Source organism: Bufo bufo, chromosome 7 (assembly GCF_905171765.1).
Source record: "Bufo bufo chromosome 7, aBufBuf1.1, whole genome shotgun sequence".
Classification (NCBI taxonomy): domain Eukaryota; kingdom Metazoa; phylum Chordata; class Amphibia; order Anura; family Bufonidae; genus Bufo; species Bufo bufo.
In genome coordinates this window covers 18967609-18994250 of record NC_053395.1, presented here as the reverse complement: position 1 = coordinate 18994250, position 26642 = coordinate 18967609, and the positions used below count along the sequence as shown (strand labels likewise).

At 43.1% G+C, this 26642-nt stretch overlaps 1 protein-coding gene across 2 annotated transcripts in view; it reads left to right on the top strand.

The window, feature by feature from the left end:
* SEC14L5 (SEC14 like lipid binding 5) overlaps positions 1–24845 on the top strand; it is a 43227-nt gene extending 18382 nt beyond the window's left edge. Inside the window, exons 5-18 of one of the 2 annotated variants that reach the window (XM_040440022.1) lie at positions 13213–13362; positions 14513–14644; positions 17027–17155; positions 17444–17672; positions 20679–20791; positions 20872–21061; positions 21281–21369; positions 21442–21512; positions 21588–21759; positions 21839–21973; positions 22171–22308; positions 23293–23544; positions 23787–23959; positions 24227–24845. In XM_040440022.1, coding sequence (XP_040295956.1) covers positions 13213–13362; positions 14513–14644; positions 17027–17155; positions 17444–17672; positions 20679–20791; positions 20872–21061; positions 21281–21369; positions 21442–21512; positions 21588–21759; positions 21839–21973; positions 22171–22308; positions 23293–23544; positions 23787–23959; positions 24227–24329 — 2076 coding nt within the window. In that variant the 3' untranslated portion in view covers positions 24330–24845. The remainder of the gene's footprint in view (positions 1–13212; positions 13363–14512; positions 14645–17026; positions 17156–17443; positions 17673–20678; positions 20792–20871; positions 21062–21280; positions 21370–21441; positions 21513–21587; positions 21760–21838; positions 21974–22170; positions 22309–23292; positions 23545–23786; positions 23960–24226) is intronic. The other variant, XM_040440021.1, reaches the window with a different exon arrangement.
* Positions 24846–26642: the final 1797 nt, after the last annotated feature.

The window sequence follows — 26642 nt, the reverse complement described above, 5'->3', positions numbered from 1 at the left end:
CTATTAGTTGATGTTACAGATCTCTGCGATTTCCTCCTGTGTTTAAATTTTAACGCCTTCCTCATACACGTCTTTAACATATGAATCATTCATGGCGCCGTCTCATTATCCGCCCGCCCCAGTACATGGCAGTGAGTGGCGGCTGTGTTGTGGTTCTCGCAGCATTGCACCTTCAATGACAGAGTTTTATTGACAAAGTATGAAAAATGTAAAATGTGACATTTAGCGTCACTCTTTCGGGGAGGAGGCTCGATGGCGGTGCAGACAGTAGGGTCTCCCACCCTTTGCCTTCTTGGACATCCCCTAGTCATAAGCCATTCTGCGCCACATGAATATGGAGGACTCAACACTTCTGCGCATTAGATGAATTCAGTTGGAACTGTGTAATACTTCATTTCTCCTGTAGAGGCGCTGCAGGTGAATTTGCTGTTGGAGTTCCACTTAACTGATTGTAGAGTTTGTATCTGTGAAGAATAGGTTTTTATTGAAAGCTTATGGAATCTCATAACAATACGAAAGATTGGTCTGTTGTTTAAATATTGAATTTTAAAGAGGAACTCTATCTTTAATAAACAAAGTCATGAGATGTTACCTCCAGCATCATTATAGTATTTCCACAATTCTTTTTCCCCCCTCCGGTTTCGCTCATCTTTCAGATCACCTGCTATTTGGAAACCGTCAACATGCAGGCGAAGCGCTGTTTTACTCGATATTACATTGTTGTGTCTCATATTATTCTAGAATTTAAACAAATGTGGCGATTTATTAACAGCAACATTACTGCTCGCTGATGGTTTCCAGGTCTCAGGAATGAGGTTTATCACAGAGATAACAGAGGCTGCTTTTGCTGACTATGGAGCTTATGTTAATCAGAGGTGGAGCGCCCCTTTAATGTTTATCTGGGGGTCAACCTGTTGTAGGTCTCCTCTGTCTGTCTCAGATTCAGCTTTATGCCGGTTATATTGTGTGTTATAAAGCCGTCTACCTGGTAAAGACGAACTATATGATACTGATATCTGCTTCTAGGAAAGCTGGGTGACACCTGGTGTGGAGGTATTACCCAGGTCACATGCAGCCACAGAAAATGAGGTCCCATAGACTCTGTGTGTACTGTATGTGTGTATCTGATTACGTACTATACATGTGTGTATCTGATTAACACATGTGGAATTATATACATAACAAACAAGTGTGAAACAACTGAAAATATGTCATATTCTAGGTTCTTCAAAGTAGCCACCTTTTGCTTTGATTACTGCTTTGCACACTCTTGGCATTCTCTTGATGAGCTTCAAGAGGTCGTCCCCTGAAATGGTTTTCACTTCACAGGTGTGCCCTGTCAGGTTTAATAAGTGGGATTTCTTGCCTTATAAATGGGGTTGGGACCATCAGTTGCGTTGAGGAGAAGTCAGGTGGATACACAGCTGATAGTCCTACTGAATAGACTGTTAGAATTTGTATTATGGCAAGAAAAAAGCAGCCAAGTAAAGAAAAACGAGTGGCCATCATTACTTTAAGAAATGAAGGTCAGTCAGTCAGCCCAAAAATTGGGAAAACTTTGAAAGTAAGGTCTATTTGACCATGAAGGAGAGTGATGGGGTGCTGCGCCAGATGACCTGGCCTCCACAGTCTCCGGACCTGAACCCAATCGAGATGGTTTGGGGTGAGCTGGACCGCAGAGTGAAGGCAAAAGGGCCAACAAGTGCTAAGCATCTCTGGGAACTCCTTCAAGACTGTTGGAAGACCATTTCAGGGGACTACCTCTTGAAGCTCATCAAGAGAATGCCAAGAGTGTGCAAAGCAGTAATCAAAGCAAAAGGTGGCTACTTTGAAGAACCTAGAATATGACATATTTTCAGTTGTTTCACACTTGTTTGTTATGTATATAATTCCACATGTGTTAATTCATAGTTTTGATGCCTTCATAGTCATGAAAATAAAGAAAACTCTTTGAATGAGAAGGTGTGTCCAAACTTTTGGTCTGTACTGTATATATGTATTCTTTGTGTGTAATATGAGTATGTATCTGTATGTGTATCTGAATATGTACCATATGTGTGTCTGTAACTGTTTATAGTTCGTGTACCTAAGTGTTTGTCATGTGCATGTTCAGCACGTCTGCCTCTGTGAATGTTTGTATGCGAGTATCTACAGTATTTTCAGCATGTATCTGTATGTACTGCATGTGGGTGTACAGTTACAGTATGTATTTGTGTATGCCCTGCAGGTGTGTATGTACAGTATGTATGTATTTGCCCGTGTTCATGTACAGTAGTATATCTGTGTATTTACTGTGTTGTGTGTACAGTATGTATAGCTTTGTATTTACTGTATGTATGTACCGTACTGCCTCTGTGTGTATGTACAGTATGTGTGCATGTCAGTCATGTCCGTGTGTAGGCACCACGGTATGCGTGTGTCTGTATGTGTTCTGTGTAATTGCAATATACATTAGTGTGTGCGCTGTAGGTGTGTTTAGTGCATGTGGGTGTGCAGTAACAGTATTATTTCTGGATGCACTGCATGTGAGTGTATTTCCAGTGTGTATACCTGTGTATGTGTGTGCAGTGTGTATACCTGTGTATGTGTGTGCAGTGTGTATACCTGTGTATGTGTGTGCAGTGTGTATACCTGTGTATGTGTGTGCAGTGTGTATACCTGTGTATGTGTGTGCAGTGTGTATACCTGTGTATGTGTGTGCGCAGTGTGTATACCTGTGTATGTGTGTGCAGTGTGTATACCTGTGTATGTGTGTGCAGTGTGTATACCTGTGTATGTGTGTGCAGTGTGTATACCTGTGTATGTGTGTGCAGTGTGTATACCTGTGTATGTGTGTGCAGTGTGTATACCTGTGTATGTGTGTGCAGTGTGTATACCTGTGTATGTGTGTGCGCAGTGTGTATACCTGTGTATGTGTGTGCAGTGTGTGTATACCTGTGTATGTGTGTGCAGTGTGTATACCTGTGTATGTGTGTGCAGTATGTATACCTGTGTATGTGTGTGCAGTGTGTATACCTGTGTATGTGTGTGCAGTGTGTATACCTGTGTATGTGTGTGCAGTGTGTATACCTGTGTATGTGTGTACAGTGTGTATGTGTGTACAGTGTGTATACCTGTGTATGTGTGTGCAGTGTGTATACCTGTGTGTGTGTGTGTACAGTGTGTATACCTGTGTATGTGTGTGCAGTGTGTATACCTGTGTATGTGTGTACAGTGTGTATACCTGTGTATGTGTGTGCAGTATGTATACCTGTGTATGTGTGTGCAGTGTGTATACCTGTGTATGTGTGTACAGTGTGTATACCTGTGTATGTGTGTGCAGTGTGTATACCTGTGTATGTGTGTACAGTGTGTATGTGTGTACAGTATGTATACCTGTGTATGTGTGTGCAGTGTGTATACCTGTGTATGTGTGTGCAGTGTGTATACCTGTGTATGTGTGTGCAGTGTGTATACCTGTGTATGTGTGTGCAGTGTGTATACCTGTGTGTACAGTGTGTATACCTGTGTATGTGTGTGCAGTGTGTATACCTGTGTATGTGTGTACAGTGTGTATACCTGTGTATGTGTGTGCAGTGTGTATACCTGTGTGTACAGTGTGTATACCTGTGTATGTGTGTGCAGTGTGTATACCTGTGTATGTGTGTGCAGTGTGTATACCTGTGTATGTGTGTGCAGTGTGTATACCTGTGTATGTGTGTGCAGTGTGTATACCTGTGTATGTGTGTGCAGTGTGTATACCTGTGTATGTGTGTGCAGTGTGGCACCATTCCAGCATCTGTACGGGACGCCCCCTATATCATTTATGGGTCCCAATGTGTATAGTCCACGCTGCAGGTGTAATAAACTACATAAAGGGGCACTCCAGGTAGAAGTTTTATTGAGTATCACATTGGGATGACGGTGTCTGCAGCCCCCCATTCATTATCCGGCCCCGGGGCCCCTTTCTGAGGGGCCGGACTATCTTCTTGTTCTCAGATGGCTCCTCTCCCCCGGGGCCCCTTTCCTGTGAATGCTGACAATGCAGCAGCTGTCACCGCTCAGGTCCCCCGGGCGGCTTTTCTTTGTGACTGTTTACACAGCGCCCCCTGAGACCACAGCCTGGAGCTGCAGCTTTGTGCTGAAGGTATCTGTGATTCATCTGCTTTGTGTAATGAAGACAAGCCGATCCGCGATGCTTCACGTGTCCAAATAAAATAATTATACATGTCTGAGCCTCATGATGTCATGACTGACACTGGTGATGTCACAGACAGAACCTTGCGACGTCACAACAGGGTAGTGATATTACCTAATGGAACCAAATCATCTCAGGGCACGGAATCCAGTGATGTCACCACAGACACCAGCGATGTCACAGGTATAGTGATGTCACGGCAACAGAACTTTATAAATGTCGCAGTAGGGGGTATTGATATTACCAAAATGCAACCTCTCGAGCACTAACTAATAAAAACGTCAACAGAACATTGTGATGCCAAAGACAAAACCTGGTGATGTCACATAACGGCATTGAGTAGAACCTGGTGATGTCACATAACGGCATTGAGTAGAACCTGGGGATGTCACATAACGGTATTGAGTAGAACCTGGTGATGTCACATAACGGCATTGAGTAGAACCTGGTGATGTCACATAACGGCATTGAGTAGAACCTTGTGATGTCACATAACGGCATTGAGTAGAACCTGGTGATGTCACATATGAAACTGTGATGTCACGTTGATAGGACCTTTTTATGTCACAGCAGGGCATTTGATATCCGTAGGGTGGAACATAATAATGTCAGAGTACTGAACCTAGTGATGTCACGAATAGAACCTAATGAAAATGTTAACAGAGCCTTATGATTTCACAGAACGAACACAAATGATGTCACAAATAGAACCTAGTGAAAATGTCAGCAAAACCTTATGTTACAGATAAAATGTAGTGATGTCATACTTACAGAACCTTATGTCACAGAAGTGCATCGCTATCACTAGAATGGCACCTATCGATGATAGGCTAACTTAGTGATGTCATAGGAGGAGCCTAATGATGTCACAGAAGGACCTTGATTTAATTAGGGAGACTATGGAAACTATGATGTCAGAGTGCTGAACCTAGTGATGTCACCTTATCCTAGTGATGTCACAATAGCAGAACCTTATGATGTCAGCAAAGTGGAATTTACTACAGGTTACAGTAGTGGTCCTAGTGATATCACTGCTTATCTAAGTGATGTCACCGTCTAAAGCTAGTGATGTCACATCTGCAGAACCTTATGATGTCACAAAAGGGCAGTGATATCATCAAAATGGAACCTAATAATGCCAGAGTAGTAGTCCTAGTGATGTCACAGTGGATCCAAGTCATGTGTAGAACCTAGTGATGTCACCTTATCCTAGTGATGTCACAATAGCAGAACCTTATGATGTCAGCAAAGTGGAATTTACTACAGGTTACAGTAGTGGTCCTCGTGATCTCACTGCTTATCTAAGTGATGTCACCCTCTGAAGCTAGTGATGTCACATCTGCAGAACCTTATGATGTCACAAAAGGGCAGTGATATCATCAAAATGGAACCTAATAATGCCAGAGTAGTAGTCCTAGTGATGTCACAGTGGATCCAAGTCATGTGTAGAACCTAGTGATGCTACCATGATGAGGCAGTGAAACCAATCAATACCATAAGCGAGTGATATCACATGAGCAAAATCTGATGATGTCACACTCATGATTGCACAATACATGTCATGGTGTGACCTGAATAGTAAGCTTATCATTGTAGAAGCAGATGAAGCAAGAACGCCCCAATACTCACAGAACCCCTACAGCTACAGCATGGGTAGTGCTAGTGATGTCACCGGAGCAGAGTCTGAGTCACTCCCTAATACCCAGTCATGGAAATATCCTCGTAGTCATTTTCCTATCTCATCATTAGAGAGCACTAAAGAGATGAAAGATTCTTAGTATGACTTTTTCATCACACCCTCATTAAGTAAACGATGCCCTCAGGAGCTGTCGTGCTTCTGTTTTAGCTCCAGTATGGAAACCAATCAGACATACTGAATATTCATCCCACTGGTCCCAAGAGATGGGTCTCATTAGGAGGCATGGAAGCTCTCCTTCATGTTCTGCAGATGGTGGTCCAGCTACCTGCCATCCAGAGAGAGCCCTGTGCCAGTAAGGTAGACAGGACCTCTCATAGGTGTAGTCCTAGCAATTATTCCACTCCCTTCAGATCCGGCTGTTCTTACTGTGTCACCGATAAGACATGCATCTGCTCAAAGCAATTACCTGAACTGAATGGAAACCTAACATTTGTAACTCCAAGTGTTTTTCTGTGGGCTGCAATGGGGATGTGGGGTCGTCCCCTCCTCGGGACCCTCATTATTAGCTGAAAACAGAATGTTGTGGTGAGAAAACCCCTTTAAATCTAAACCTGCCTCCCCAAATGTTCTCTATGTGGTCAATACATAAGCGTTGTCCGATGTCACCCATCTTCTGTCCTGCTGTGATGAAGATCCTGCATGCCTCGTCCCTATTGTGATTTGGGTTTTATATTTAGAGCGTAGGGCGATAGGGCAATATTGGAGAAGTGTCTGAAAGGTGGCGTTTTTTTACTGTATGCCCTGCCCATTTATATAGGGCATGCCCCCAATTCCATTTCAGTCACAAATATTGTGTATGACACCCAAAAATGAAAACAGACCTCAGATCAGACGCCCTAAAGAAATACAGAGCCCAGACCAGACCCCTGAATAAAGACTTCAGATCTGACCCTCTAAAATAAAATGAGACCCTAGACCTAATTGAATACAGACCCCCGACCAAACCCCCTAAATAAAGACCCCAGATCCCCTAAAGAAATTCAGCCCCCCTACCAAACCCCCTAAATAAAGACCCCAGATCCCCTAATGAAATACAGACCCCCGACCAAACCCCCTAAATAAAGACCCCAGATCCCCTAATGAAATTCAGCCCCCCTACCAAACCCCCTAAATAAAGACCCCAGATCCCCTAATGAAATTCAGCCCCCCGACCAAACCTCCTAAATAAATATCCCAGATCCCCTAATGAAATACAGACCCCTGACCAAACCCCCTAAATAAAGACCCCAGATCCCCTAATGAAATTCAGCCCCCCGACCAAACCTCCTAAATAAAGACCCCAGATCCCCTAAAGAAATAGACTCCCGACCAAACCCCCTAAATAAAGACCCCAGATCCCCTAATGAAATACAGACCCCCAACCAAACCCCCTAAATAAAGACCCCAGATCCCCTAATGAAATTCAGCCCCCCGACCAAACCTCCTTAATGCATACTTCAGACCAAACCCTTTAAACTCAATGAGACCCCAGACACCCTACATAAATACAGACAGAGACACCAGTCCTGACCCCCCAAATAAATAGACCATAGGTCAGATCTAACTGTAGACACCAGACCCCGTAAATACGGACCCCAGAGCAGAACTCTAAACTAAATAAAACCTCAGACCTTCTAAATAAGTACTTCCCCCAACCAGACCACATGAATTAAAACAGACCCCAGACCAGACCCCTTAAAAAGCTAGTCTGACTTACGGTATTTCAAAAGCTCTTAAAAGTGGTAAAATAACAAAACATCGTCTACTCACCACCTAATCTCCTGCCGTTTCCAGAGGCTGCAGCGCTGACATAGCTGTATACAGCACATGACTGCTGCAGCCAGTCATTGTCCTCTGTGTCATACGGCACAAGACTGCTGAGACCAGGCCTACTAAATAAATGCAGACCCCAGACCAGAATCCCCTAAGTATATAGGGACATCAGACCAGCCCCCTGAATAGACTTCAGACCAGACCATTTAAATTAAATAAGACCCCCAGACCAGACCCCTAAATAAACTTCGGACCAGACCCTATAAACTATATAAGGCCCCAGACCAGCCCCTAAATAGACCTTAGACCAGAGCCCTAAATTGACCTTAGACCAGACCCTTAAACTATATAAGACCTCTGACGTGAAGAAACTTGTGGTCACGCAAGGCATCCAGAAGATCCTCTATCTCCTCCAGGAGGTCCTTGCTGGTTTATATTCATAGCTGCATGAATGCATGAATGAAGTTCTTACTGTATTACAGGTCACGGTGACCCTTGAAGTAATAACCTCCCTTCCCCTCCTCATCCTTGAGCTGCCTAGATCTGGTCTTGCCTGCTGAGGGGCTGCTCCTGTACACGCTGAGCCTTCCATACACATTCCAGATTCCTACAGCAGCCCCATCGCCTCCTGGAGTTTGAAGGTCACCAAGTGTAATAGAAGCATTATGGAAACTGTAGACAGGATGGGACATGGCCGAGACAGGCACGACATATGTAAAATTGGGATTCACTACATGCAAACCAATGCAAAAAGGAGTGGCGGCCAAGGCAGAGAGGTGATTACAGAAGAACCCAAATCGACAAAAACCTGATAATCCAGCATGACAAGAATTGAACAGATAGTTCAGTACTTGGCAAATCCCAGACATCATGATGAGGACCCCTTTGGCCAGCGCCGGTGGTTCTTGCATAGACAAGGTCATTAGGATCTTCAGCATTTATGGAACAGACTCCGTACAAATGTTGACCATGACCAGATTTTAACCCAGAAGCCACTGATTCTGATAACACACATTCTTAAGTCAGTGCCTAAGGCAAGTAATTCAAATGAGAAGCGTGGAATGCCGGTTAATTGTCTTGGGATCCAGTGAGAACGAGCTCCTTCCTGCACCAGACGACCAAATCTCGTTTCTGCTGCTAAGAATATATTATCTACGTTAAGATATTGTCCATGTAATTAAATTGTGTTCAGCGAGGAAGCTGAGGAGATGCAGGCCCATGTGGCCGCTGCTTCGTCTATCGCCATCAATGCATTCATCTTTGTATGAAATAAAAACAATGGAGCAGAGCTGATTTCTCAGACAGTGCGGAATATATATGCAGTCCTATGTAAGGTGAAGTCACAGTCAGCTGCACCAAGTGGTGAACACACATCTGCCACATGTGGATGTACAGTGGATATAAAAAGTCTACACACCCCTGTTAAAATGTCAGGTTTCTGTGATGTAAAAAAAATGAGACAAAGATAAATCATTTCAGAACTTTTTCCACCTTTAATGTGACCTATAAACTGTACAACTCAATGGAAAAACAAACTGAAATCTTTTAGGTGGAGGGAAGAAAACGTATAAAAATAAAATAATATGGTTGCATAAGTGTGCACACCCTTAAACTAATACTTTGTTGAAGCACCTTTTGATTTTATTACAGCACTCAGTCTTTTTGGGTATGAGTCGATCAGCATGGCACATTTTGACTTGGCAAGATTTGCCCACTCTTCTTTGCAAAAACACTCCAAATCTGTCATATTGCGAGGGCATCTCCTGGGCACTGCCCTCTTCAGATCACCCCACAGATTGTCAATCGGATTCAGGTCTGGGCTCAGGCTGGGCCATTCCAAAACTTTAATCTTCTTCTGGTGAAGCCATTCCTTTGTTGATTTGGATGTATGCTTTGGGTCGTTGTCATGCTGAAAGATGAAGTTCCTCTTCATGTTCAGCTTTCTAGCAGAAGCCTGAAGGTTTTGTGCCAATATTGACTGGTATTTGGAACTGTTCATAATTCCCTCCAGCTTAACTAAGGCCCCAGTTCCAGCTGAAGAAGAGCAGCCCCTTGGCATGATGCTGCCACCACCATGCTCCACTGTGGGTATGGGGTTCTTTTGGTGATGTGCAGTGTTGTTTTGGCGCCAAACATATCTTTTGGAATTATGGCCAAAAAGTTCAACCTTGGTTTCATCAGACCATAACACCTTTTCCCACATGCTTTTGGGAGACTTCAGATGTGTTTTTATTCCTGCAGCTCCTTTAATGTTGCTGTAGGCCTCTTGGTCGCCTTCCAGACCAGTTTTCTTCTTGTCTTTTCATCAATTTTGGAGGGACGTTCAGTTCTTGGTAATGTCCCTGTTGTGACGTATTTTCTCCCCTTGATGATGACGGTCTTCACTATATCTAATGCCTTGGAAATTCTTTTGTCCCCTTCTCCTGACTGATACCTTCTAACAATGAGATCCCTCTGAAGCTTTGGAAGCTCTCTGTGGACCACGGCTTCTGCTGTGGGATGCGACTAAGAAAATTTCAGGAAAGACCAACTAGAGCAGCCGCACTTTATTTGGGGTTAATCAGAGGCACTTTACATGATGGCCGGTGTATGCTGACTCCTATATAACAGGATTGTGAATATGATTGCTTAATTCTGAACACAGCTACATCCCCAGTTATAAGAGGGTGTGCACACTTATGCAACCACATTATTTTAAAACCACATTCTTTTAAAAACCTGACATTTTAACAGGGGTGTGTAGACTTTTTATATCCACTGTATATACAGTAAATATATAAAATAATACAATAATTAATAGTTATTGTAATCCTGGACAATTTTCTGTTGGGGTATATGGCAGTGGTTGTTGTGTAAAGAGATTGTGCTGGGGTTTCCTCCTGGGAGAATGGACAGAAAGAGCTGCAGTGTTCCCAGTACTGACACAGAGCTGTTTACATCCCTGCTGCTTGTTCAAGGTTTACATGAGGATGTTATCATTATGTGGAAGGACATCTTTTCTTTTTAATAGAAAAAAAGTCTAAATTATCTATGTTATAAATATCTCGTCCAGCCATTATAATAAGTAATCGAGGCAACTGCACTGGACTCACCGAGAAAGAGGAGCTGTAATTGTAAATAGTCTCTAAAAAAATCTAAAAAATCCAGCAACAAGGATAAAGATTTACTCTCTATGTCATTATATTAAAAAGGCATAAACCGCTTACGTCTTTCAGGTAAATTAAACCCTTACTCATAGCTAACAACAATATACACCTACGAGGGTTAGGTATTTGAACTTTTGTCTATTTATGTAATTGTAAAGGTCTTGTAGATAGTTCAAACAGGTTTAGTTCTAAGAACTCGCAGCAGGTGAGGCTGAGAATCTGACACAGATAAAACCAGGAAGATCCAGACTGAATGAAGAATTTACTGTAATAACATTCCTGGACTACTATAATACTGCCCCTTATGTGCATAAATATAACTGCTATAATACTGCCTCCTATGTACAAGAATATAACTACTATAATACTGACTCCTATGTACAGGAATATAACTGCTATAATACTGCCTCCTATGTACACGAATATAACTACTATAATACTGCCTCCTATGTACAGGAATATAACTACTATAATACTGCCTCCTATGTACAAGAATATAACTACTATAATACTGCCCCTATGTACAAGAATATAACTGCTATAATACTGCCTCCTATGTACAGGAATATAACTACTATAATACTGCCTCCTATGTACACGAATATAACTACTATAATACTGCCTCCTATGTACAGGAATATAACTACTATAATACTGCCTCCTATGTACAACAATATAACTACTATAATACTGCCTCCTATGTACAGGAATATAACTACTATAATACTGCCTCTTATGTGCATAAATATAACTGCTATAATACTGCTTCTATGTACAAGAATATAACTGCTATAATACTGCCTCCTATGTACAAGAATATAACTACTATAATACTGCCTCCTATGTACAAGAATATAACTACTATAATACTGCTCCTATGTACAAGAATATAACTACTATAATACTGCTCCTATGTACAAGAATATAACTACTATAATACTGCTCCTATGTACAAGAATATAACTTACTATAATACTGCTCCTATGTACAAGAATATAACTACTATAATACTGCTCCTATGTACAAGAATATAACTGCTATAATACTGCTCCTATGTGCAAGAATATAACTACTATAATACTGCCTCCTATGTACAGGAATATAACTATAATACTGCTCCTATGTACAAGAATATAACTACTATAATACTGCCTCCTATGTACAATAATATAACTACTATAATACTGCCCCTATGTACAAGAATATAACTGCTATAATACTGCCCCTATGTACAGGAATATAACTACTATAATACTGCTCCTATGTACAAGAATATAACTACTATAATACTGCCTCCTATGTACAAGAATATAACTACTATAATACTGCTCCTATGTACAAGAATATAACTACTATAATACTGCTCCTATGTACAAGAATATAACTACTATAATACTGCCTCCTATGTACAAGAATATAACTACTATAATACTGCTCCTATGTACAAGAATATAACTACTATAATACTGCCTCCTATGTACAAGAATATAACTACTATAATACTGCTCCTATGTACAGGAATATAACTACTATAATACTGCACCTATGTACAAGAATATAACTACTATAATACTGCTCCTATGTACAAGAATATAACTACTATAATACTGCTCCTATGTACAAGAATATAACTACTATAATACTGCCTCCTATGTACAAGAGTATAACTGCTATAATACTGCTCCTATGTACAAGAGTATAGCTACTATAATATATTTTATGGTTTACAAATGGAATTTTTTGTTGAGAGAGTTTGTTATTGTAAAAAAAATGTGACTCTTCAATTTGGATGACGAGGACAGCTTTTTTAGATGTCATTTTGGCCTGGTGACATCCCAATTCCCAAGGAGGGTGATCTGATCAGGGTCTCAGCGATCATGACCCCACCAATCAGTGGTGCACACAATTGACATGCCAACCAAAGTTAATGGTGGCAGCACCCCTTTAAGTTTAGCAACCAATGCCAGGCAGCTGCTGCTAAGACTTCACATGGATGCCAAAAAGTGGCCTAAAGGCACTTGGACATGGCTGAACTGAAGCAGATTTAGAGATGGAGTGAACATTGGTGGTATAAAAGGAAGATAATGACACTTGTTGCAATTCTGTCACATGACCACGTCCAGCCAGTCACTGGCTATCCCATCATGATTGACAATTTTGGCCCTACAGGACTGAGGGAGTGGGATTGGCGCTGTGTTTAATAAACTCTTGAAAATTATTCTTAGGTGTCATAAAACCCATGTAGGTTCATCTGATTTTTGAGGCCCTCTCATCTGGGCCTGTGGAGCTTTTAGCCAATCACATAACAAAATAAGCAACCCTCACTTTTAATGTGATTGGGGTTCCTTTAAGTGCTATTTCCATTTCAGTGATGGCTTCTATCTCACCCTCAGATTAATTTTCATGTTTAACTATTTTTTATGGTCTTCATTCTGCAGGCCTACGAGAAACGCTTCCCAACCTGCCCGCTTATCCCAGTGTTCATCGGCAGTGACATCATGTATGATCACAAGAGCGACGATAGGTCCTTACATGTGGTGGAGCGGAGCTGTAAGCTCAATGTGGATGCCCCTCGGCTGCTCAAAAAGGTGAGTGAGATTGACTCTGACCAAATAACCATGACTTCCTGCACCGTAGGACTGTAGTGGAAAGGCCCACTGGAGCAGCGTGCTGAAGTCTATGTTAGGCGTGGAGCAGTCGCAGTGGAAAGACCCACTTAAGTAACAGCCTGTTGATCTAGGCTAGGCATGGAACGGTGGCAGTGGATGCTGAAGTCTGTGTTAGGCATGGAGGAGTTGCAGTAGAAGGACCTACTGAAGAAACAGCATAGTGGTCTAGGCTAGGCATGGAGGAGCAGTCACAGCGGAAAGGCCCACTGAGACAAGAGCATGCTGAATTTTGTGCTAGGCATGGAGCAATCACAGTGGAAAGAGTCACTAGAGCAACAGAATGCTGAAGGCAGTGCTAGGCATGCACCAGTAGCAGTAGAAAGATCTACTGAAGCAACAGCATGGTGGTCTAGGCTAGACATGAAGCAGTCACAGTGGAAAGGCCCACTGAGACAACAGCATGCTGAATTTTTGCAGTGGAAAGACTTACTGGAGTAACAGGAATGCTGAAGGCTGTGCTAGGCATGCACCAGTCGCAGTGGGAAGACCCAATGAAGCAACAGCATGGTGGTCTATGCTAGGCATGGAGCACTTTCAGTGGAAAGGCCCAAATAAGCAACAGCATGCTAAAGTCTGTGCTAGCATGGAGCAGTTGCAATGGTGGTCTAGGCTAGGTTGTAACAGCATGGTGGTCCAGGCTAGGCATGGAACAGTTGCAGTGGAAAGACTCACTGGAGCAACAGCATGCTGAAGTCTGTGCTAGGCATGGAGCAGTTGCAATGGTGGTCTAGGCTAGGTTGTAACAGCATGGTGGTCCAGGCTAGGCATGGAACAGTTGCAGTGGAAAGACTCACTGGAGCAACAGCATGCTAAAGTCTGTGCTAGGTATGGAATGGTTGCAGCATATGACAGTCACTCTGAGGTTAGCACCCCTGCCATGCAAGACTTGATCGATGAGTCCATGGAATATTTATTAAAAAAAACGCACGGTTGGACCATTGAGAGTTACCCAAGTTCCCTGAAGCTCTGAAGCCATAGCCCCTGAGATCGTCTGAGGGATGGATTTGACAATGTCCACCCATAAGCGTCCTCCCTCCGGGACCACTTTATAATCTCTTCTATATTACAGATTGCCGGGGTGGATTTCATTTATTTTATCCAGAAAAACACCCTGAACTGGAAGGATCGGACGCTGCTCATCGAGGCTCGAAATGAGACCTTCTCCACACGGGTCCTGGTGAACGAGACCTGCAGCTACTCTGTAAGTCCCAGCTTCTCGTGTCATTCCATACCTTTGCAGTCCGGGTGTCTGAAAGAGCTGGGTGGCAGCCATATTGGTAAAAAATGTAACCAAGGGGTCAAATGTGGATTCTCCTGACCCTGCACGCAGAGGGGGGGGGGCAATGGAAGCGAAACTGAAATATAGTCACCTTTATAACATACTCTGAATATTTGTCTCCTGTCTTCACTTGTCTCCTGCAAACACAGACACGAGTGAAGATAACAGGGACATCTTTAAGAGAGGACGCTCTCAATCTTGGGGGTAAATACATCAGGGAATCGCTCAAATAGCAATTTCTTGGTGTAATGTTCCTTTGTGCAAGCACTGGTTATAGCAGCCTGTATTCTGGAGACTGCGCTTCCCCTTTAAGGAGTATTTTTCATTTGATAGCTACCACAGGGACAGGGGTGCTTTTTAGGGGGTGGCACACTTGTTTCCTAAGGGGTTCCTAAGAACAGGAACCTCAGAAGCAAAATAAAAGCAGTAGTGTATGGTGGTACAGTATTTATATGTGGGAGCGATATGGCGCTACTATGCGGGCTTCTAGGAATATTATAATCTTGGGGCTGCATGGCACTACTCTGCAGGCTCTTCAAGGGATTCATCTATTTTTTTTTTTGCGCTATTAGGGGTATCATGTAGACTGTATATGGCGGTTTTAACTTGCCATTATATGGCACTATTATGCAGGCTCTCTAAAGGATTATTACATGTTATTTATGCACCATGTAGGGGTATTATGTGGCCTGTATATGGCAGTTTTATCTTGATACTATATGTCGGTACTTTGTAGGGGATTCTTATATGTTATTATGCACCATGTAGGGGTATTATGTGGCCTGTATATGGCAGTTTTATCTTGATACTATATGTCGGTACTTTGAAGGGGATTCTTATATGTTATTTGTGCACCATGTAGCGGTATTATGTGGCCTGTATATGGCAGTTTTATCTTGATACTATATGTCGGTACTTTGTAGGGGATTCTTATATGTTATTATGCACTATGTAGCGGTATTATGTGGCCTGTATATGGCAGTTTTATCTTGATACTATATGTCGGTACTTTGCAGGGGATTCTTATGTTATTTGTGCAATATGTGCTGTTATGTGGGCTGTATATGGCAGTTTTATCTTGATACTATATGTCGGTACTTTGCAGGGGATTCTTATGTTATTTGTGCAATATGTGCTGTTATGTGGGCTGTATATGGCAGTTTTATCTTGGTGCTATATGCATGATTTTTAAGGAATTTTTATACATTTGCTCACTATATGGTGCTAGCATAGAGGAATTATATACTATTTGTGAACTATATGGAGGCTATGTGGTATTTTTATCATGGCACTATTTGGCAGTACTATGCGGGCTTTTTGAGGGATTATTATATATTATTTCTGCACTGTATGGTGGTATATGGACTATATATGGCAGTATTATGTGGGCTTATTGAGGGATTATTTGCATTATTTGCTTACTGGTGGAAGCTTTTAAAGAATGATATACTATATATCCACTATGTGGAAGTATTATATGGGCTGTATATGGTAGTTTTATCTTTGCACTATGTAGCGGCATGAGACAAAGAGGTAAAAGAGGGAGAGGAGGGCTGCTTTGCTTATTGTACAGTACCCTGTCTTCTGCAAAACCAGTCCCCAGGTCCCATAGACATTGACACACAGCCGTCTTGGGTTCTGCCCAGTTATAGAGCCTGAGAAAGCAGGACTATTTTCATAGATGCAGTAACGTAAGCCATATTAGTAGTCACCCAGCTTTCCCAGGCTCAGATATAGCCAAGTTTTCAACCTACTTGACAGACCACAACACCTTGAGGATTCGAAATTACTTTCGAATTCGTGATCTGCAACATGCAGCCAAGAGCGCCCTCGTGTGGCCACATTTCTAATTACACCCTATGTAGAAACTGCATAAAAACCTGCAGCAGAATCCTGTAATATGGCAATCCCATCTGCCGTGTAGTCAGGCTGCAGATCGCCCCAAGCTGCCGGAATACATGTGAATTCAGATTAGATCGTCAAATTTAAATCCCAGCAGCCCATAAAACTGCTATGGGGGGGCCTTGGTTTAGTAAAGGAAGAGGGGGGCAGCTCAGCGTGCTGCCATTGTCATGTGTACCGTGAACATCCAAAATCATGTGCGCCTGTGTGACTTGTCACCCTCTGCATGTAAATGAAAAAAAATAAATGACTTACATTCCCTGACAGCAAGCAGAGATCTTGAAAATGTTGAGGAACTGAAATAAGACACCAGACTGAAAACTGGGTGATGCACAGTGTATATAAAGTGCAGTTCTGCATTGTAGCATTCCAACGGTTCTAGCACATGTTCTTGGGTTCTAGGTTCACCCCGACAATGAGGAGTGGACGTGTTTCGAGCAGTCGGCTTCTCTCGACATGAAATCTTTCTTCGGTTTTGAGAGCACAGTGGAAAAGATTGCAATGAAGCAGTACACTGCCAACATTAAGCGGGTGAGTGCGCCCCCTGCGGTCAGATATCGTTTAGGAGCACATTATGTATCTAGTGAAAGGTTCCTAAAGTTTATTTAGTTCCCGCTTTATGGCTTTATATGGATTTTACAGGAATATGAACTGTTTGAACAGCCCCCCCTAGTGGCCAAATCAGTCATTGCAGTGGAGTCCTGGGCCCATAAAGGATATTCCTCAGGATTAGAATTCTGCCTGTAGTGCTATAAACTATTACCTCAGGGCAGCACTAGGACCTGTACGACATGTCATGACCCTCGCTGTTCATTACAGGGAAAGGAGGTCATTGAACATTACTTGAATGAGCTGATATCTCAGGGCATCACTCATATCCCACGATGGAGCCCCGGAGCTTCAGTGGGATATCCACGTGTCTCAAGAACGGCGACCATCGGGCACCTCTGCAGTACAGGAACCCCTGGAGGTGAAGTGGAAGCATCGTCAGCCCCATTACAGCTCTGGGGAGAGACTGCGGGGCCCACCCAGGCCCCAGAACAGGACGGTAGGTCATCGACGTGCAGATGTGGGGGTGTGCGAATACTGGAAACATCAACTTTATACCCCCACAGTATATAACTGTATAGAAACTTCTCCTATATACCCCCACAGTATATAACTGTATAGAAACATCATCTATATACCCCCACAGTATATAACTGTATAGAAACTTCTCCTATATACCCTCCCCAGTATATAACTGTATGGAAACCTCTCCTATATACCCTCCCCAGTATGTAACTGTATAGAAACTTCTATATACCCCACCCGGTATGTAAATGTATAGAAACGTCATCTATATACCCCCACAGTATGTAAATGTATAGAAACGTCATCTATATACCCCCACAGTATATAACTCTTTAGAAACGTCATCTATATACCCCCACAGTATATAACTGTATAGAAACGTCATCTATATACCCCCACAGTATATAACTGTATAGAAACGTCATCTATATACCCCCACAGTATATAACTGTATAGAAACGTCATCTATATACCCCCACAGTATATAACTGTATAGAAACGTCATCTATATACCCCCACAGTATATAACTGTATAGAAACATCATCTATATACCCCCACAGTATATAACTGTATAGAAACGTCATCTATATACCCCCACAGTATATAACTGTATAGAAACGTCATCTATATACCCCCACAGTATGTAACTGTATAGAAACGTCATCTATATACCCCCACAGTATGTAACTGTATAGAAACGTCATCTATATACCCCCACAGTATATAACTGTATAGAAACGTCATCTATATACCCCCACAGTATATAACTCTATAGAAACGTCATCTATATACCCCCACAGTATATAACTGTATAGAAACATCATCTATATACCCCCACAGTATATAACTGTATAGAAACGTCATCTATATACCCCCACAGTATATAACTGTATAGAAACGTCATGTATATACCCCCACAGTATATAACTGTATAGAAACGTCATCTATATACCCCCACAGTATATAACTGTATAGAAACATCATCTATATACCCCCACAGTATATAACTGTATAGAAACGTCATCTATATACCCCCACAGTATGTAACTGTATAGAAATATCATCTATATACCCCCACAGTATGTAACTGTATAGAAACGTCATCTATATACCCCCACAGTATATAACTGTATAGAAACGTCATCTATATACCCCCACAGTATATAACTGTATAGAAACGTCATCTATATACCCCCACAGTATATAACTGTATAGAAACTTCTCCTATATACCCTCCCCAGTATATAACTGTATGGAAACCTCTCCTATATACCCTACCCAGTATATAACTGTATGGAAACCTCTCCTATATACCCTCCCCAGTATGTAACTGTATAGAAACTTCTCCTATATACCCCACCCGGTATGTAACTGTATAGAAACTTCTATATACCCCACCCGGTATGTAAATGTATAGAAACGTCATCTATATACCCCCACAGTATGTAAATGTATAGAAACGTCATCTATATACCCCCACAGTATGTAAATGTATAGAAACGTCATCTATATACCCCCACAGTATATAACTCTTTAGAAACGTCATCTATATACCCCACAGTATATAACTGTATAGAAACGTCATCTATATACCCCCACAGTATATAATTGTATAGAAACGTCATCTATATACCCCCACAGTATATAACTGTATAGAAACGTCATCTATATACCCCCACAGTATATAACTGTATAGAAACATCATCTATATACCCCCACAGTATATAACTGTATAGAAACGTCATCTATATACCCCCACAGTATATAACTGTATAGAAACGTCATCTATATACCCCCACAGTATATAACTGTATAGAAACGTCATCTATATACCCCCACAGTATATAACTGTATAGAAACGTCATCTATATACCCCCACAGTATATAACTCTATAGAAACGTCATCTATATACCCCCACAGTATGTAACTGTATAGAAACGTCATCTATATACCCCCACAGTATGTAACTGTATAGAAACGTCATCTATATACCCCCACAGTATGTAACTGTATAGAAACGTCATCTATATACCCCCACAGTATATAACTGTATAGAAACGTCATCTATATACCCCCACAGTATATAACTGTATAGAAACGTCATCTATATACCCCCACAGTATATAACTGTATAGAAACATCATCTATATACCCCCACAGTATATAACTGTATAGAAACGTCATCTATATACCCCCACAGTATATAACTGTATAGAAACATCATCTATATACCCCCACAGTATATAACTGTATAGAAACATCATCTATATACCCCCACAGTATATAACTGTATAGAAACGTCATCTATATACCCCCACAGTATATAACTGTATAGAAACGTCATCTATATACCCCCACAGTATATAACTCTATAGAAACGTCATCTATATACCCCCACAGTATGTAACTGTATAGAAACGTCATCTATATACCCCCCACAGTATATAACTCTATAGAAATGTCATCTGTATACCCCCACAGTATATAACTCTATAGAAACGTCATCTATATACCCCCACAGTATATAACTGTATAGAAACATCATCTATATACCCCCACAGTATATAACTGTATAAAAACGTCATCTATATACCCCCACAGTAAATAACTCTATAGAAACGTCATCTATATACCCCCACAGTATATAACTGTATAGAAACGTCATCTATATACCCCCACAGTATATAACTCTATAGAAATGTCATCTATATACCCCCACAGTATATAACTCTATAGAAACGTCATCTATATACCCCCACAGTATATAACTGTATAGAAACGTCATCTATATACCCCCACAGTATATAACTCTATAGAACCGTCATCTATATACCCCCACAGTATATAACTCTATAGAACCGTCATCTATATACCCCCACAGTATATAACTCTATAGAACCGTCATCTGGTCTAAAATCCTTCCACCTATTAGTCGGAGTTTTGTGTCATTTGCTCCAATGATTTTTCTTTCTTACCAGGTGATAAACTGGAGGCTGAATACATTGAGCGTTATTTGGGACATCTCACCCCCATGCAGGAGAGCACTCTCATCCACCTACGGCAATGGCTGCAAGAAACGCACAAGGGCAAGGTAAGTACTGGCCAGCACTGCGGTGGTCGCAGAGTTGCCTTGTTGAGGTTCTTTACCTTTAGCCCACTTTTCTTGGACAGATCCCCAAAGATGAACATATCCTGCGCTTCCTCCGTGCCCGGGACTTCAACATGGAAAAGGCCAGAGAGATGCTCTGCCAGTCTCTGTCCTGGCGCAAGCAGTACCAAGTAGACTGCCTCCTTCAGACATGGCACCCACCTCCAATTTTGGAAGAGTACTACTCGGGCTGTTGGCACTACCATGACAGAGGTCAGTCCCAACATCATGTCCACTCCCCACTAACTAGATCTTATTTGACCCAGACGTATAAGTGAGAGCTGGGGGCGCTGTTGCATTGTTCTCTATGGACTTTTTATTTTACTAGCAGCCATGGTGAAATGTGGTACTGCAAGTGCAGAATCAGAGAATTTGTGGAAAAGTTTACAGATTCTGATATTGCACCAGAAATATGACTCTTTTATATTACAGATGGCCGTCCTCTGTATATCCTGCGCCTGGGACAGATAGACACCAAGGGACTATTAAAAGCGGTGGGAGAAGAGTCCATATTACGTCACGTGAGTGTCCAATGTCCTCCTCCATATTATCTGTATAGTGGACCATAGTAAAGCATACTCTCTGTACAACAGGTCCTGTCCATCAATGAGGAAGGGCAGAGACGTTGTGAACAGAACACCTACCTGTGCGGCTCGCCCATCAGGTTAGCTAGATGGGGGTCAGTGTATTATATTACATTACTATATATCTGCTCACGTTCTTCTTGTCTTCTTCTCAGGTCTTGGACCTGCCTTGTAGACCTGGAAGGACTGAACATGAGACATTTATGGAGGCCGGGTGTGAAGGCCCTGCTGCGGATAATAGAGGTGGTGGAAGCTAACTACCCAGAGACTTTGGGGCGACTGCTGATAGTTCGGGCCCCCAGGGTCTTCCCCGTTCTTTGGACATTGGTGAGATGAGCCATAGACTATACAATAGTCAGGGCCTGGCCTCCAGACACACTGGCCTCACCGCTGCCGTCTCTTCTAGATCAGTCCATTCATCAATGAGAACTCCCGACGCAAGTTCCTGATTTATAGCGGCAACAATTACCAAGGTCCCGGTGGCATCTCCGATTATCTGGACAAGGAGATCATCCCTGATTTTCTTGGCGGAGAGAGCATGGTATGGAGTCCCTCCCCCATGCTTTATATTGTAGCTCTGCTTGTTTAGATTGGCTTCAGCAGGGAGTCTGCCCATGGAGAGCTGATATACATTGCATCCAGATCTATTCCAGTGTAATGTCCTGGCTATGGTCAAGTTCTCTCTCTCTATATAGGGGTCTGTGTGATGATGACATCACTGCTTGCTGTATATTGCAGTGTAACATCCCAGAGGGCGGCCTGGTCCCCAAATCTCTCTACCAATCTGATGACGATGCAGAGACATCCGATCACATCCGACTATGGACTGAAACCATTTACCACTCAGCGTTTATCTACAAGGGGGCCCCGCACGAGGTATGGGAACGGCAGGGGCCAACTATCTGCAGTTTCGGGCTGCACAAGTGATGTCATAATACATGTGTCGCTCCATAACACGCACGTTTATCTAGACAGGTTTGGGGCAAGGTACAAATCTAAGCATCCTGGGTGAATAATACTGCCAAACAGCGCTATACAGTGTACACATAGTACTGCCATACACAACCCACAATATAGTATCCCGTAGTGTTCACATACATGTTATATAGAACCTACATAATACTACCATACAATGTCCATATTATACTGCCACATAAAACCTACATAATTCCTATATACAACCCACATGATACTCATATACAGCCCACATAATACTGTCATATGGAGCCACATAATACTGTCATATGGAGCCACATAATACTGTCATATGGAGCCACATAATACTGTCATATAGAGCCACATAATACTGTCATATGGAGCCACATAATACTGTCATATAGTCCCACATAATACTGTCATATGGAGCCACATAATACTGTCCTATGGAGCCACATAATACTGTCCTATGGAGCCACATAATACTGTCCTATGGAGCCACATAATACTGTCATATGGAGCCACATAATACTATCATATAGAGCCACATAATACTGTCATATAGAGCCACATAATACTGTCATATGGAGCCACATAATACTGTCATATAGTCCCACATAATACTGTCATATGGAGCCACATAATACTGTCCTATGGAGCCACATAATACTGTCATATGGAGCCACATAACACCATCATATTCAGCCCACATAATACAGCCGTACAGTGCTCAGATAATACTGTAATGTCCACGCAATACAGTGATGCATGATGGCACCCTGTAGTATCCACATAACATTGCTATACATAAAACTGCCATAGAGTGCAGATACAATACTCCTATACTGTGCCATACAGCCAGTGTGCGGTTGTTAGGTAGAGGCTGGCGGCACGGCTAACCTCATACCTTATGGGTTCTCGCAGATAACGGCTGAGATCCTGGAGGTGGAGTCGGTTATCACCTGGGACTTCGACGTCCTCCGCGGAGATGTCTTGTTTAGTCTCTTCCATTCTAAGCGAGCACCCGAGGTCCACCAGAAGGATCCTGCGTCCGTCACAACTACCACCACAACCTCCAGCAACAATGTGCAGCTCCTGGACAAGAACTGGGTCCTGGGGGCGGATTACAAGATGGTGGAGGCGCCTCTGGTCTGCAGGGAAGGGGAGAGCATCCAGGTGGGTCATCCTCATGAACCTGAAGGTCATTTATATCAAATGACAGAGGAAAGAGCCTAATGGGGGTTGTGGTTTATTCAGTGTCGCATTACCACATATGACCACTTGATGTCAGTGTTGCACAAGTTATGGTCATTGACCGCATCTAAGCTTGTGGAAAGACTACAAATCCCATCATGCCCTGACCGCCTGTCGCTCGTCTGTATTCAGAACGTTACCCAGACTCCTCTTTGTTTCCGCAGGGCTCCCATGTGACTCGCTGGCCCGGGTTCTACATCCTCCAGTGGAAGATGCACAGTCCCTCCTCTGGCTCTAGCATGGCTCGAGTGGACGACGTCCTGGCCTCGCTGCAGGGATCCAGTCACAAGTGTAAAGTCATGTATTACTTTGAGGTTCTGGCGTCAGAAGACTTCAGGTAATGAGCTCTGACTGTAGGATAGAACTGGACCCCCCAGAAACAGTGCCACACCTGTCCACAGGCTGTCTGTGGTATTGCAGCCCAACCCCATCCACTTCTATAGACCTGAGCTGCACTACCAGACACAACCCATAGGTGGCAAGAAGAAAGCAGCTGTGTTTTTGTAATCCTGTACAACCCCTGGGTTTTAGATGTAGGATCTCTACTTGCTGTTAGTGAATGTTGATCTCCTATTTTACGTCTCTCTCTTATGTTGTATTTCAGGGGCTCCATGTCCAGCCTGGAGTCCTGCAGCGGCTTCTCCCAGCTTAGCGGAGTCACTAACTCCTCAAATAAGTCTCACAGCAGCTCTGTGATCTCCAGATAACAGTGGAGGAGATGGCGGACATACTGATCTCCTAAGCACTTGGACCATATGCCCCAGTCAGGAGACATTGGTGGCTCCTCTGGAATGTACCTCCTGAAAACGTGGTGGCACCTCAGCAGAAGAGAACCTACCACCTGCAGAGACATGTAGGCCTAGCTGATCCAGTGTTCTCCATAGATGAGACCTCACTGACTTCTCCTCGGGGGCCATGATTGCTACATTCATCTCAACCAAACAGAAGGAACAGGAACCACTAACCCATGAGCAGCTACATTGTATCAGGTGCCACCAGCTTGGACCAGGTGCCACCACCAGACTGGTTTCAGAAACCACAATAGAGATGTAGTGTGGGTGTGATGTTACTACAGGGCTACGACGTGTGACGTGACAGAGGGGGGCCCCGGGCCCCCTACACTACCAGCACTTTTGAACACATTTGCCTTTATTAAATTATTAACTTTTTTGCTGACTGAGCTCAGGCCAATATTTCATAATGAAATAAACTCTAGATTGTAAGCCTCGTGTCCTGTTTTCCACGCATGCAAGGGTTAAACCCATAACTTCCAGTACACAGAGGACCGCCCTGCATGTCTTCCCACGACAGCACTTCCGGTCGCTGTGGTTTGACATCTCAGGGTTATCCTTGGCGCGTTGAAACTTTTTTGGCGGCCCCATAGAAATGAATGGAGGGCGGCTGCGCATGCGCAGTGCGCTCTCCTTCACTTTCGGGGCTCCGTTCTCGATATAGGTGCGGGTCCCAGCGGTTGAACCCACACCCATAAGACAATGGGGGCATATCCTAGTAATATGCCCCCATTGTCTGAGATAAGAAAACCCCTTTAATGAGGTATTACCATCTGGGACATTGGTGGCATATCACTAGGACACCTTTGGGAGCCTCTCCTATCTGCAGAATGAGGACCCTGAAGTGGAGGAGAGCACATGGCACATGTGGGGCTTTCTCTCCATTCAATGCTCCATTCCAGGGAACTGCCGAAACATAGCAGAGCCAGTGCACCGCTATATTTGGAGCCTCCATAGAGGAGGGACCTGCACTTATCTGGCATTGATGACATATCCTAGCGATACGCCATCAATGTCCAAGATGGGGGTGCCATTTTGTAGATTTAAAGTTCTCATCCATCCATCACCCATATCAAAAATGTTTGACTGTACCCAGAGAGATTCAGATTGCAAAACCTGCTTTTTGTGATATAACTGCTTATGGAGCTGCAAGTTCATAGATCAGTTAATGTTCCCTGCTTGTGGTGCTGCAAGTTCAGAGCTCAGTGTGTATTCTTTGCTTGTGGTGCTGCAAGTTCGGCGCTCAGTGTGTGTTCTCTGCTTGTGGATCTTCAAGTTCAGAACTCAGTATGTGTTCCCTGCTTGTGGTGCTGCAAGTTCAGAGCTCAGTGTGTTCTCTGCTTGTGGATCTTCAAGTTCAGAACTCAGTATGTGTTCCCTGCTTGTGGTGCTGCAAATTCAGAGCTCAGCATGTGTTCCCTGCTTGTGGTGCTGAAAGTTCAGAGCGCAGTGTGTGTTCCCTGCTTGTGGTGCTGCAAGTTCAGAGCTCAGTATATGTTCCCTGCTTGTGGTGCTGCAAGTTCAGAGCTCAGTTTGTGTTCACTGCTTGTGGTGCTGCAAGTTCAGAGCTCAGTATGTGTTCCCTGCTTGTGGTGCTGCAAGTTCAGAGCGCAGTGTGTGTTCCCTGCTTGTGGTGCTGCAAGTTCAGAGTGCAGTGTGTGTTCCCTGCTTGTGGTGCTGCAAGTTCAGAGCTCAGTATGTGTTCCCTGCTTGTGGTGCTGCAAGTTCAGAGCTCAGTGTGTTCTCCGCTATTGGAGCTGCAAGTTCACAGTTCAGCATGTATTCTCTGTTTGTGCAAGTTCAGAACTCAGTGTGTGTTCCCTGCTTGTGGGGCTGCAAGTTCAGAGCTCAGTGTGTGTTCCATACTTGTGGAACTACAGGTTCAAAGCTCAGTGGATGTTCCCTGCTTTTGGAGCTAAAAGTTCAAAGCTCAGAGGGTGTTCCCTGCTTGTGGAGCTGCAAGTTCAGAGCTCAGTTTGTGTACTCTGCTTGTGGAGCTGCAAGTTCAGAGCTCAGTGGGTGTTCCCTGCCTGTGGATCTGCATGTTCAGAGCTCAGTTGGTTTTCGCTGCTTGTGGAACTGCAAGTCCAGTCAGTGAGTGTTTCTTGTGAGGATGCTTTGTTTCTTCCTCTCTTTTATCAATGTTGCATCCTGTGTCTTCTTCCCTCTTTCTCTCACCCTGGAATGGCTGCTCACCTGCTGTGTGTGAATAACACTGACCTGCTCTGA